The 14,048-nt window shown below is 37.7% G+C and overlaps 1 protein-coding gene across 3 annotated transcripts in view; it reads right to left on the bottom strand.

Annotated features, from left to right (window-relative positions):
• Positions 1-14,048, bottom strand: part of nahoda (DOMON-like domain-containing protein nahoda) — a 309,215-nt gene that overhangs the window by 37,795 nt on the left and 257,372 nt on the right. For 2 of the 3 annotated variants that reach the window (XM_083115355.1, XM_083115357.1), the window contains exons 10-12: positions 11,358-11,398; positions 5,334-5,627; positions 1,677-1,712 (exon numbers count right to left, since the gene is read on the bottom strand). In XM_083115355.1, the coding sequence (XP_082971481.1) occupies positions 1,677-1,712; positions 5,334-5,627; positions 11,358-11,398 (371 nt within the window). The remainder of the gene's footprint in view (positions 1-1,676; positions 1,713-5,333; positions 5,628-11,357; positions 11,399-14,048) is intronic. The other variant, XM_083115356.1, reaches the window with a different exon arrangement.

Genomic DNA, 14,048 nt, shown 5'->3' with positions numbered 1-14,048 from the left:
GACTGTCTGTGTGTACACCATCGTTTTCATAACAGAGTATGATTCTCCGCCATGTACGATGGGAAATTCTCCTCAACATTGCTGGCATGATGGCAGTAAATGCAACAATAAGAAACAACTATGTATTACATAGGGGGTAATGGGACTTTGTGATCACTCTATACAATATGTGCATATAAAATTGTAATTAACCCCAAAGGATGGAATTTTAATACCCAGAAGTATAGCGCCTGTGTGGTAATTTTAAACTCAGAAACACGGTAAATTCGCACAGCACTGTTTTCATTTGATTGTTGAGATTCCACTTCATCACTACCTGACAATAATCTAGAGGATGAATCATCGTCACTTTCTTCAGTAATTTCACGAATTTTGTCGCTCACTTCAATCCACTGCTCCCCGCCATCCTTTTTTTTATGAAAAACTACCGCAAACAAGGGACAAACAAAAGTAATTTTCGAAATATTTTTGCAAAATAACAATAGGTGGCAGTACAATACGGTCTCACTAGCAAGCAGAAGAAATTTCATTTCTTTCCATGCCAATAGGTGGCACGGAACAGTCATTTATTTAGAGCCACGATGCGGATGTATGGTGTACGTCAAACCGGCCTTAGGTGTTAAGAGCTTTGGACCACAATAAGAATATTGTTCTAGTGTAGTGAACTAATGTAATTGAATAAAACATCTCCTAATTAAATTCTCTTTTTTAAATTATATTCAGGAAATTAAAAGATTTAAAAAAATTCCAAGCAACAATGTAGGATAACTTCTTAAATTCTGAAAGACTGCCAGGGGAGCTTAAAAAAATAACAACTTGTAGAAATTCAATTACAGTAAACCCTCGTTAACACGAATCCCAAGGGACAAAAAAATCAAGAGTTTGTGTTAAAAAAAATCATGCTAACCGGGGACTCAAATTTTATTGTTGCAATACAGTTCTTTCTACAATATGTATTACATTTATGTATGTCATCATAAAAAAACTACTACAGTAATTAACTTTTAACAAAAGTACTCAGATCATTTTCTGGTGAAAAACAGTTCTGTATGTGTTGTGATGACACAGATTCCCAGGATGTGGCGATAGCTTTTATTGCATCACGCACACTCCAACTTTGGGTTTCCGTCATCTACATTTTAAATAATAGAAAAACACATCTGAACACACAACTAAATTTGTTAGTTAAATACGTATAAGCTCATTTTTGACGCAATGATCGCGATTTTCGAGCAATTGCACCCAAGTTTTAATCTTGATGTTACTCGTACGGGCTATGTTTTAAAGAATAGATAAACACATTTGAACACATTGTTGATCTGAATCTGTTGGTTACAATACTGTATAAGTTGATTGTTGACAAGATGATAGAGATTGTTGAGCGATTTCTTACATACCTAGCAGAGGAACAGCAGAAAAAAGTTATGAAAAACTTTGAAAGTTTGTGGTAAATGAGATCTAATGACACAACGGACTAAAAAACAGTTCGTAATTCATGGTAACCGAAATTCGCGTTAACCGGTAAAACTTTCTATAAGATATAAAACATCCCTGCCGGGACCAACATTTTGTTCATGTTAACCGAGTGTTCGTCTTAAGCGAGTTTGTGTTAACAAGGGTTTACTGTAATGTGTTTCTAATACATAGAATTAGAGTATACATATTTAGTGCCATACCTCTTGCTTCTTGTTTGCTCTCTGGTTCAGCAGAACCTACGAACAAATGCCACTTATTAAAATTAATAATAAATTCACATTGGGAAAAAACTATCAATGCGTATGTAAAATACATAGTAGATATCAGCAATGTATATTTCCAAAAACATAATTATTTCTTTACAACAGAACTGAAATAAATTATGGAACCAGTGGACAGTTATTTATCAGAAAAGAAATTATGAAACTAGTACTAGCTGTCATCAATGTTTATTGTTTTGGTTCATTTAATGATAAAAAAATAAATGACTAATCAAAAGGATTTTCTAAGTTGTATCAATTTTTAAATATCTTTTTTGTTTTACATGTACAGTCACGAACACTTCTGGGTTGTAACTATTCCACTGAAAGTAAATTCGATCATTCCAACCCAGAAGTGTCCGTGACTGTACATATCTATAATTTCCCATAAACCTCAGATTATTTCAAGATATCTTGCATTGTGTGATGAATTTTTGTAAGAAAATATTTACTGTAAATATAGGGTGTCCCAACAAAAGTGACGGATTTAATATGCTTAATAGAATACTTTTATAAAAAAAGAATGACAAGTATTTTTACATCATTACAGCAGGTAAATGTTCCGAATTAAGAATGCCAGGTTTGATTTTCGCAATATGTCTTGTGGATGGGTTGGTAACACTGTTCTTACAAGTTCCTTTAGCAGTGATTGTTGCAGCTTAGTTGACATGGAGCATTACACAAAGGAGAAACGATAGAGGAAAATCATTACAAGAATGGCGAGTGTTATGCAGAGAGTGTTAGGAAGCTTTGTGCAATCCTTGGATGTGAAAGTGTGCCTAGTGAGAGAGTACATTTTGCAAGTTGATCAAAAAATTTGAGGCTGTCATCTTTCACTCTTAAATCGGAACATTTACCCGTTGTAATGATGTAAAAAAAATTGTCATTTTCTAAATATACAGTATTTTCTTAAGCATATTAAATCCGTCCCTTTTATTGGGACACCCTTTATATTCTACAAGTCTAAAGTATGAAAAAAGCTTAAAAGACAACTAGATAGATAGAGATTGCAACTATGAATGCTATATCGATATTTTGTCATGATCAAAACCTGGAATATTTCAAAATATTACCCTACAACAACATTTGGAGATAATAAAGGGTTACTATAAAAGAAATACTGTAAACACCTTCAACATTATGTAAAACCCAAATTATTAAACAGACACGAAATTACATCCAGTAGTACAGTTTGTGGAAGAAAAGTTTCTAAGACTTCAGTTGTTCATGACATCAGCATTATGTGAGCATCAGTTAAGCAAAATGGCTGCTACTCTGGCAAAGAAAGCTTTTTGTATGCTGGAATTAGTGAAAACAAACTCTGTTACTGTCATCCTTATGGCGTTATATTAAAGACAGTTTTCCTCCTCCATTTGTTGTCAGTTTAAATGATCTAAAACAATGCATCACAACAGCTGCTCCGGTTGGTTTGCAATTATATTTGTGGTGTGACAAAGGTCTCTCATATTGAACACTTACACGTGAGACATACAAACTTATCAAAGACATATATTAATAGTAAAAAATAGGGATAGGACAGATTAAACAGTACTCTATCGGTATCTGCCAATATATGTATATTGGTTTATCAGTTCATTGGTAAAATTACCGATAATTTTCCATTGTATTTATCAGTATCTTACAATTTAATGCAATATTGTGCCATTTTGTTAAAATTTTTATGGATATAAACATTCTGTACTTTTCTAAAAAGTAAATATGCAGCCTCTTTTGCATTGCAAAAACTTAGTTCACCTGGTAACATACATATATTAAGGAAGTCAATGAACTATTTATATTGGATTAGTTCAATATCGGTACTTTTTTTAATATCAGTACTTGCATTGGTACTTTATCAGCATTGGCCAAAATTTCATATCGATCCCTACTATACGACGCACGCTTTTAGAAGCGATATCGGGCGGGGCCTCGCAGAGGGTGTGCGTGGTGATCAGCCAATGGCAGGAGTGCAACGTTGTATGGTTAGGAGACTGTGGCGCGGAAGTTAAATGCCGTGTTGTGTATTTTTCTTGCGCGCAAGAAGTTTTCATAAAACTCGCCACTTTAAGGTTCATCATAAGATGGGGAAAGACATTTTGAACCTGACTGTCCAAGTCCCATGAATTTCCGTCGCCTACAGCAGGAGTTATCATTCCTTGAAGAAACAAGGGAAACATCACCTTTCATTTCCTTCCGCTCGTTTTTTCTTTTTTTTGTTGCCCCCGTGTTGACGCAGCTGAGTTGTTGCGTTTAGAGAAAACTGTGGGGGTTAAATTCGTCTCGATAAACAATGACCCTTCAATGTTCTGGGCGTTCTCGAACATTGAAAGTCTGGGTCACTTTGAGTTCAGCGTTTTCGTAGCAAGGCCGGTGTAAAATTATTTGCTTATCGTTCACTTGTGCGCCACAAAGAACAATTTGTGAAAAGATTAAATACAGCCTTTTCGTGCAATAGTGTGTGTTCCGTGTGTTCTTTTTATTATAAATAATGTCTCTCTCGAAACCTGGCACCAGTAGTGCAGGTACCAAGGGTACAATAATACATTCACAAGGGAGAAATATTATTTTTAAAGTGTATTCGTACTTCAAGGAATTGGCGTCGGAAGAAGTGCGTGCTGAAACAGTGTTTTCACATAGTAGAGAACTTTTGGCTAAAGCATGTGGTGTAAGTGTTCATACTGTGTCGCGTATTGTAAAACAGGGTAAAACATCCACCACAGAAATCGGTAACCCCTATTTAAATCTCCTGGGAACATGCCAGAAAACAGAAAAGTGTTACTAGCTTAGATGATTGATTGTGCGTCATGAGGGAAAGAATTAATTACACTGCTTCCACTACTTCTATGGGGTTAATACTAAAACGGTTGGGCTTCAAATATATATATAAAAAAACAACGATGGGCATAAATTTCTGTTAGAAAGGGGTGATATAGTTGCCGCGAGAATTAAATTTTTGAGAACAATGCACAACCTGAGAGCGGCTTGTGATAATCTTTCCACGTCGAAAAGCTTCAGGAAGAGGATTTTGACAAGGAAGTGGCTCGAGACAGCATAGTGCAAAATCTAATCATTAACTTCCAGGAGAGTGACTCGGAAATGAGTGAAATCAGTGATACGAAGACCGAGGAAAATGACGAGAGCAGTGATGATGACCTTGCAGTTCCTCTACAATAAATACCTTCAAGCTTCTTTCAGGTATGGGTTTCTCGTATATGCTACAGTGATATGATATTATAATCCTGTGTAGAAATATTCATTATATTATTTCACTGTACTTATAGTCATATGTACTGTGCATGCATTATCAAAATAATGGACGCATCGCAAATTTTCTGTCCTACCCTTGCGCTAGCAGTTAGTTTGGCAACAGCGCAGTAGCACTGGCTGGGTATTGGCCGAACTCATGTTCCTTCTAAAAGCGTACGCCATATAAACAAAACATGTAAGTATTTAACAATTTCAACAATACTCTGCTTCTATGCCTAAACCCTAATGGCCTAAATCATATATACATACTCACATACATATTAAAATGGCACAAACAAACTTAAATTCTCAAATAACTGCTAGAACAAACTTGCTGTCTTGTAACAATACCTTCTGGTTCTCCTTCAGGTGCTGCTTCAGGCTCTGATTCTGGTTCGGATTTTGGTTCAGGTTCAGAGTTGGGTTCAGGTTCGGAACTGGGCTCAGGTTCAGAACTAGGTTCGGGCTCCGAGCTTGGTTCTGGTTCACTACTAGGTTCAGGTTCAGATTTTGGTTCAGGTTCTGAACTCGGCTCGGGTTCAGAGCTCGGTTCAGGTTCAGAGTTTGGTTCAGGTTCAGGTTCTGAATTTGGCTCTGGTTCAGAGCTCGGTTCAGGTTCTGAACTCGGCTCTCCTGTAGGTTCCCCTATTGGAGACAAAAATATGATAGGAGAAAATAACCAAGCACCAATCCCTTAAGTAAGAAAGTAACATTCTAAATGCTACAATGTACAATAATGCAACAGTATTAAGAGAGTGTGCTACAAACTAAATAAACCACCATGCATTTCTAAATGACAGTTTTGCCAACTTCTCTACAATTATTGACAACGGATGCAGCAAGAATGAGTTTTCATCCTTATTCAAATTCTGTGATCAACGAAGTGGTGTAAGGTAAATTATAGGGCTGAACAGATACCGATTCCGATGTATCGGTATCAGTTGGAATTTATGTACCGATGTCGACTGATACTTTTCCGGTATTTTGATCTTTCACGGGTTTGCAAAAATACCGCGCAACACTTTCACAGTCTAATTATCTTGCAAAATATGCAAAATTAGAAGTTTCTTTTCTTTTTTGTACCAGTTTTATATTAAATCTTTTTTTATATACAGGGTGATCTGAAATTAGATGTATTCCCTGAAAGGGGTTAAAGTAGAGGCAACTTGCAATAAATTTGACCATATGATACCCCGTCCAAAAGTTAGTAGTTTTCGAGATAATCGAATTTCTATTTTTTTTAATGACAATTTTCGACATAAAAATACAAATTGAGAAAAAAACAGCTCATTGTATGGCACATATTTCAGCATTTTCTGATAGCTAACAAATAAGTGGTTCGTCGAAAAAAGTTTGTCCCAAATAACAATCACATGTAAGTAACGGGTGGATCTAAACTTACAAGCGGTGATTAAAAAATCCAATCTTAATTTACTTGGCAACATATTAATAACAAAAATGGCATGACACGAAGCGTACAAATTACTTAAATTACTTCCTTGTGTCATCAGCTATCCAACAAGGTACAAATGTTGCTAACATTCACATTTGTATATGCAATTATTGCAAATTGCCTCTACTTTAACCCCTTTCAGGGAATACATCTAATTACAGGTCACCCTGTATAACATAACAAGTAATGTAATAGTCTGGTGTAATGCTTGAATATGGTATCAGTGGGAATCAATAAGAGGTATCAGCATCGGTATCGGTTCAAACTGGTATCAGCTCAGCCCTAGTAAAAAATCACCTTACAGCACATACAAACTATGTTTTCCAATGCATTAGCACAATATAGATTTAGAATTTGACAACTACCAAGTGGCCACGGTGGCTCAGTCGGTAACGTGTCTGACTACCATGCTAAAGGTCCCGGGTTCGATCCCCGGCCGGTTCAAATCCGGGAACTTTTCTAACGATGGAAGCGGCCCCAGAGCCCACCCAGCGTCGAATAACATGGGTACCTGGGGGAAACCCTGGGGGGGTAAAGGCGGTCAGGGGCATGATGCTGATCACATCACCCCCACTCATGACCGGATGAAGAAAGTGTGGGGCATTACCCCCACACCCCTTATACGCCTTCATGGCGTGGTGCTATGCACAGGGGAGCACTTTACCTTTTTTTTACCTTTACCAATATGCGCCAAAAATTACTATCAGAAGTACGTTTTGTTTTTAAAAAAAACATGCCATTATCTTCATTCTAAAAATTAAATCTGGTTATTCCTTGAAATGTACCCAGCAGAATCTGAGCATTTTTAATTCCACTTTATGCACAAAAAGGCTAATTGGGACTGGATCTGCAGGTTAAAGTGGGATCCAAACCACCATGTGGCTCTACTGGATATCAAACCTCTGACCCCTTGATTACAAGGCAGTAATGTTACCACTATGCCATCGGGGAGGCCTTGAATCTTCATGTAAATTGAGTGTGCTGTACCCTGCAGTTCTGTAATAGGCAATGACTTTATTCATGACACATGTGGTGTCACTAAAATATAACAAATGGCTGAGTTTATATCACTGTGAACTGGCAATCTTACAAATTCAGAGTGGCTGCTCTAGGACCATGATAAAATTCAAGTATAATTCTTGGTTTTTCTTTACAAACTTTTCAAATAATCAAGCAGATGTTTTCTCCATTTCAACCTGATGCATTACTGCCTCTCACTCCCCCCTCCGACACACATTAATATATTAACAATACAAAGGATCTATGTGATTCCATGTATACAACATTTCTAATTCAATTCAATTGAATGGTTATACGTGTGGAGAGTTTACATATGCCATTTCACATACTCAGACTAGAAATACATCTACACACACAAGTCACAAATGTTATGGGATATAAAATGTACGAAAAATTGTTAATTGTATAAGAATTTCAAATATACCTAATCAACTTCAAAATAACATCCAGTCTGTCTCGAAAGGACATTATGAAAGCAAATGGATTGAGAGAATTCTGTTTTATTTTTTACGGAGATAAAAAAAGCTAAACTGTCAAACATTTGCCTGAAGGGATTAATAAATATGTGTACAAGGGTCGTTCAAGGTTGACCGGGACTTTTATTTCTGCAGAGGAAATAGGTAGCAGAAGAAACACCAAACTATGTCAGTTTTTCAAAGTATTCTCTGTGCGTGCCGAGGCACCGTTGCCATCGTTCTGGCAGCTCCCGAATTCCTTTGGCGTAGAAAGAACTTGGTTGTTGTCGTAGCCACTGGAGGACATCGCTCCGCAGTGCTTCGCCTGTCGTGAATTTCTTCCCTCCCAGATGGTCTTTAAGGGGTGCAAACAAATGATAATCACTGGGGGCTAAATCTGGACTGTAGGGGGGATGGGGCAGAACTTCCCAGCGCATGTCGGCCAGAGTTGTTGTTGTCACATTGGCCGTGTGAGGGCGGGCATTGTCATGGAGAAGAATGACATTTCCAGACAATATCCCAGGTCTTTCTTGCGAATGGACTTTCGTACAGCACCACTCAACAATGTGGAGTAATACTGGGCATTAATCGTGCTCCCTTTGTCCAGAAAATCCACATGGATAACGCCCTTCATGTCCCAGAAGACACTTGCCATGATCTTTCCAGCGGATCACCAGCTCCCGTCCTTCGCGAAACTACTCACACCATTCGTACACTCTTGTCCGCGACATCGTTTGCTCACCATACTGTGCTTGCAATCGTCTGAAAATCTCAGCTGGTTTCACTTTCTCCTTCACGAGAAATTTGATTACACACTGCTGCTCCACAGCCACAGACACACTGCTTGCCGCCATGTTCGCTGCAACTGCTGCGCATGCGCGAAATACATCATGCCGGGCGCTAGTTACTCGCGAAGGAATACATTACATCACCCGCACGTTTCATCATGATCTGGCTATTCATCGATTTTTTACGTACGAAAATCCCGGTCAACCTTGAACGACCCTTGTAAATTCAGTGGGATTTGGATTAATGTAAGTTGCAATTTTTTACGTTTTCAAACAATGCAAATGGATTGAAATAATTCTGTTTTATTTTCCACACACTTTTCTTTCAATTTCCTTAATCGACAAAAATAAAAGTTAAACCGTGAAAGACTTGAATAAACTAATAGGATTTGGATTAATAAAAGTTGCAATTTTTCACGTCTATGGAGAAAAAGTCAAGCAGAATTCGACATAATCTCCAGAGCAGATAATTCACACAAAATTCCCAGAATTCAAGGAATTCCCGGTGAGTAGACAACAGTTGTAACAATTCAAAATATAAGGTATGCCCAAATGAAAAGGAGAACTTTGCTGTGGCGGCATTGTATCTAATCGTAGAAGGTAAATATGTTTGCCGATAGATGGCACGGTGTTTGTTCCAGCTTGCAGGTGTAGTGAACGGTTTCGCCTGCTGTTTCCTCATTTGGCGAGAGTTGTTTTGCGTGGATGGATTCCTCGAGATCAGTGCAGAGAGCTGTAATCCAATTTCTTTGCGCAGAAGGCTGGAAAAGTTATGCTCAGTTTCCTTTTCGATGATGAAGGACCTCTACTCATCGACTGGCTGGAACAGGGTGAAACAGTGAACTCTGAACAGTACTGCAACACGTTGAGGCTTAAACAGACCATCAAAAACAAGCGCAGAAGCTCTCAAAGGGGATAGTGCTGCTCCAGGACAACGCTAGGCCACATCCTTGACCTGCTGAGAACATTTCAATGGGAAGTCCTCACACATCCTCTGTACAGCCCCGATATTTCCCCATGCGACTCACATATCTTCAGCCCCTTAAAACAATCACTGAAAGGTCAACGGTTAAGACAAGGAAGGGCAGAACACTGTGGAAAACTGGATCCGTAAGCAACCCAGGAGTTTCTACACTGAAGCCATCCACTCCCTTCCTACGCGCTGGGATCAGTGCATCAATATCAATGCCAATTATGTGTAGGTATCATGTTACACATTAACTGTAATTCTCATATTATGTAATGCAAATATTCTGTATTATAATATTCTTTACATATAACCATAGTCTCCTTTTCATTTGGTCATACCTTATATTTATAAATTTGAATGTAAATTGCAATAAATTCAAAACTTCTTCGTTCCTGCCCCCGCCCATCCTTCAGTATCATCACTGCTTCAATCAAAGTTATTCCATCAAAAGGAGAACATAAGCAGTGGTGTGTGTCCAGGGTTGTTCAGAGGGAGGAGGGGGAGAGCGGCACATTTACTTTTATAGTACCCATTCCTCATTTGGCCATCTTTGCCTGCCTTTGACGTTCTTTTGTTAGGAACATTAAATCACAAAGGAAGTTTTTTCAAAGTAGACAAAACTGTCATTCATTCCAGGTGTTCTAAGTTTTCAGTTGAAATGTACTAACAATGCTACAGGTAATGCACATCATCCACGGGTGCATATTTTTATGTACAAAGACATTTTGTACTGTTTCGGTGCTACAGTGTATATATAGAAAAGGAACTTTTTATTCCTTAAGAAAAAGACAAAAGTACCAGACAGCCTTTGTCATGTATATATTGTCACGTCACAAACACCACTACCTTTTGCATCACAGTTCTCATACATAAAAGCAGTGTAAAGATAAAATAGTTGTAATGTAATTTCAGTGCCACTTTTACATGCATTGTGACCTAGTCTGATGACTGTATTACCTGTAGTATTCACAAATTGAGATAGAATGTTGGATGTACAGAATCATATCTTTTTCAAAGCATTATGATCAAATATGAAGCTGTCTATTTCAAACATACATTGAGAAATTACTGTACTCATACTAGCCTTGGTAATTTCTAAACAGAAATATAATTTCTCTTGATAAATAACTTTTAAGAATATTTAAGACAGAGAGAATACAATTGTCCTTTGAATATGTAAAATACCTTTTAACTTAATTAATTTTTATGCAAATGTCAATGTTAGATTGTTCACTCACAAGATAGGAAAAAGTTACAGGATTTCATTTAATTTTAAAAACTGAGGAACTTTCACATAGAATGCCCCATATGTTTTTCAAAATTACACTTAGTAGATATCTGAAATGCAAAATTTTAGTACTGATATACTGTCCTTATGTTCAAAGTTAATTAAGCATCATATCTAATATACTGGTATAGAAAGTTAGATGACTATTTCTAATATCTATTTCAACTTTCAATCAAGAATTCAAAAATGCAACGAACATTGTACATTCTCATGCATAAATAATGCAAAAGAATAATTAATCGTTTTTTTATGAACTTGCATGCCTCTTCTAAATAAGATTTGTTAAGTGTTCACTTTTCTAATGTATGATTTGTATATTTATATACAGAAGAACAAAATTACATATTTACATATTTACTTCAACTTTCATTTACAGTTTATGATATTTTGTGTCTACGTACCTTCTGGTTCCGGTTCTGGAGAGGAGTCATATTTTCGCAGTCTATAAACAGAAAATATGGAGATAAGCATTGCTGCCCTCAGAAATATCTTACAAGCAAAATGCAACAATTTCTATTTTTCCTTCAGCCTTATCAAACAGAATAATCGCAATGGGGGAAAAGGGATGACAATATGATCATCATACATCTTCTGACTTTAATAAATGTTGTTAAAAGGTCTTCATGGAAATTCTTGAGGAAAGAGCTGCAGTGGCGTATTCTGAAAACTTAACCTGTTTTACCGCAACAATTCTTATTTATTGTATGTACAGTGTGTCCAGCTTAAAAGTACAATAAAAGAAAATGTTATGAGTTTTAAGTTTATTAAGATATTTCCGCAGAGTTTTCTTCTACCTATAGAGTAACTCAGAATTCTTTTTTTACATATCTAATACACCTCAATATGAGCACCATTGGTTGGTCTACAGATGGCCCACCTGTATTCAAGCTCCGCCCATGTGTTGTTCAACATTACTGGAGTCACATTTCGGATTGCAGCACAAATGTAATCATAGATCAGGGAAAGGTCACGAACTCGTGTCTGGTATACTTGTGACTTTACAAAACCCCAAAGAAAGAAATCAAGAGGAGTAATGTCCGGGGATCTAGGGGGCCAAGCGAAAGGAGCACCTCTTCCAATCCCCCCCCTGTGCGTAACAGCCCATGAAGGGCCTTGGCTTACCTACCGGCTGGCAGTCTCCCTCCCACGCTTTCCTTCGTCACCTCTAAGTGTGGAGATCTTCAACCAGGATTGTAATATTTGGGGGGTCAGCCCGACGTATCACCAGCCATTGTAGAAGGTCTACGCGACCGGATTACGCGAAACTCCCCAATTTCCTCACGATGGTGGGTGATCACCAGCCCTTTACACAGGCTGAAAACTCCTAGAGACTGAACCCATGCCGTCCCACAGCCGCCATCCAAAGCAAGATGCCTTAGACCGCACGGCCACAGACGAGGAACCTCTTCCAATCCAGCATCCAGGAAACTCATGGTCCAGTGAGATTACTTTTCAAATTACGTAAGGCTTAAGGTGCTCTTGGTTAAATATTACACTTAATGATATTTTCCTTTATTGTACTTTTAAGCTGGGCATGCTGTACTTATTATACACACCCAAATCTAGATGAATTACACCTACCGCACCTCATGTGAAATCTGCCGTAGTAAGCGGTCTATCACTTTGTAGCCTTGTACCTAGTGTTGTTTTCTTATGAACATGATATTCTTTATGCATGAAGATACATGGCAACAGTGTATTACTGCTGATAAGCGAGTTCATTTCATTTCATATTGTTAGTTGACACGGGAAGGGTGACTTGCTGCTGTAGGGTGTGTGATAAATTGCTGTGTTTTCGTGTGGTGCACTTTGTGTTGGATATTTTCCTACTGTACTGACTACTGTACAGGTGTATTTGCAATATGCCCGGAAAGTACTGTAGTAGTGTGGAAAAAGCCAGCATTATTGCATGGCGAAGTGAAAACATCCCGATAAAGATGATATGTAAACAAACAGGTCGTGCAAAATCAACCATAATGAAGGTACTGGCAGCCGCCAGAGGACTGCCTCCGACTGTCATTCCAAAGCACAAATTTGGTGGTGGGTGGAAAAGAAAAACAACCAAATCTCCAGATGCTCTCCTAATGAGAGAAATAAAGAAAACCATCGACTGACAGTGTCAGAACTTAAAGAAATGCACCTGAGTCTGCTGGAAAACGTTAGTGAGGTCCGAAGTCATTTTGCGGCAGGTGTAGATATAATAGAAATAAAAGAGAAGTCCGAAAATGTAAAATTTCCCCGCAATTCATGTAGCAACACTGCCTCTGCCCAGCATGGCACAGAAAGAAGAACGGAACAAGAAGTTTTCTGCTGCCAAAGCTGTTTGCAACGGTGGAACTGACGCCTCCAGGCTGTGTTTTTAAATAGCCACTCGCTTCAGCTCCCTCGCCCCCATACAATCGGGAAGGAAACCCGTTCATTAGAAGGGTGCGATGGAGAATGATTAGTGGCGTACAGAAACCAGTCTTTAAGTTCTTTAAATAATTCGCTAAATTCTTGTTTAGAAGCTTGTTCTAAACCATGCAGCAATTACTCATATATTTTAGCTAAATGTATAAAAATATATGGAAAAACGTTTTAGCGGCAGTAAATATGGTAACATGGAGAACATGCCTTGTAAAATAATGGACAGTAACAAAAATTAAATAGGTAAAGTTCAAATCACCAACCCTGGGAGCTTCTGTATTCAGAAAGTATTGCAAACTCATAGAAGTAAAATAATCCACACGAAAATCCAGCGTTGTTACAGGATTCATTACGTAAAGTAAAACAACGGCCAATTTGTAGTATGGGATACGCTGCCGCAAATGACGTCTCACTTTAACCCAATGCTCTTTCTCTTGTACTTATTGCTTCACCTTTATAGTTAACTCTTTGCACCAGTAATCATTTCCCATAAATTTGGCTTCTTTCTTGCATGTGAATTGAATATATTTTACTTGCATTCTTTTTTAGACAAAATGATATAACATGGTAATGTATATTTCTAAGGATGATATAGATAGGAGTGTATTTGAAATTTGTTTGTAGATTTTATGTAAATTGTATCTTATGTAAATAAAATATAGAATGGGCATAAACAGCCATATGCA

The sequence above is a fragment of the Lepisma saccharinum genome, chromosome 30, assembly GCF_977018435.1.
Source record: "Lepisma saccharinum chromosome 30, izLepSacc3.1, whole genome shotgun sequence".
NCBI classification, from domain to species: Eukaryota; Metazoa; Arthropoda; class Insecta; order Zygentoma; family Lepismatidae; genus Lepisma; species Lepisma saccharinum.
This window is presented reverse-complemented; position numbering and strand designations above follow the sequence as displayed.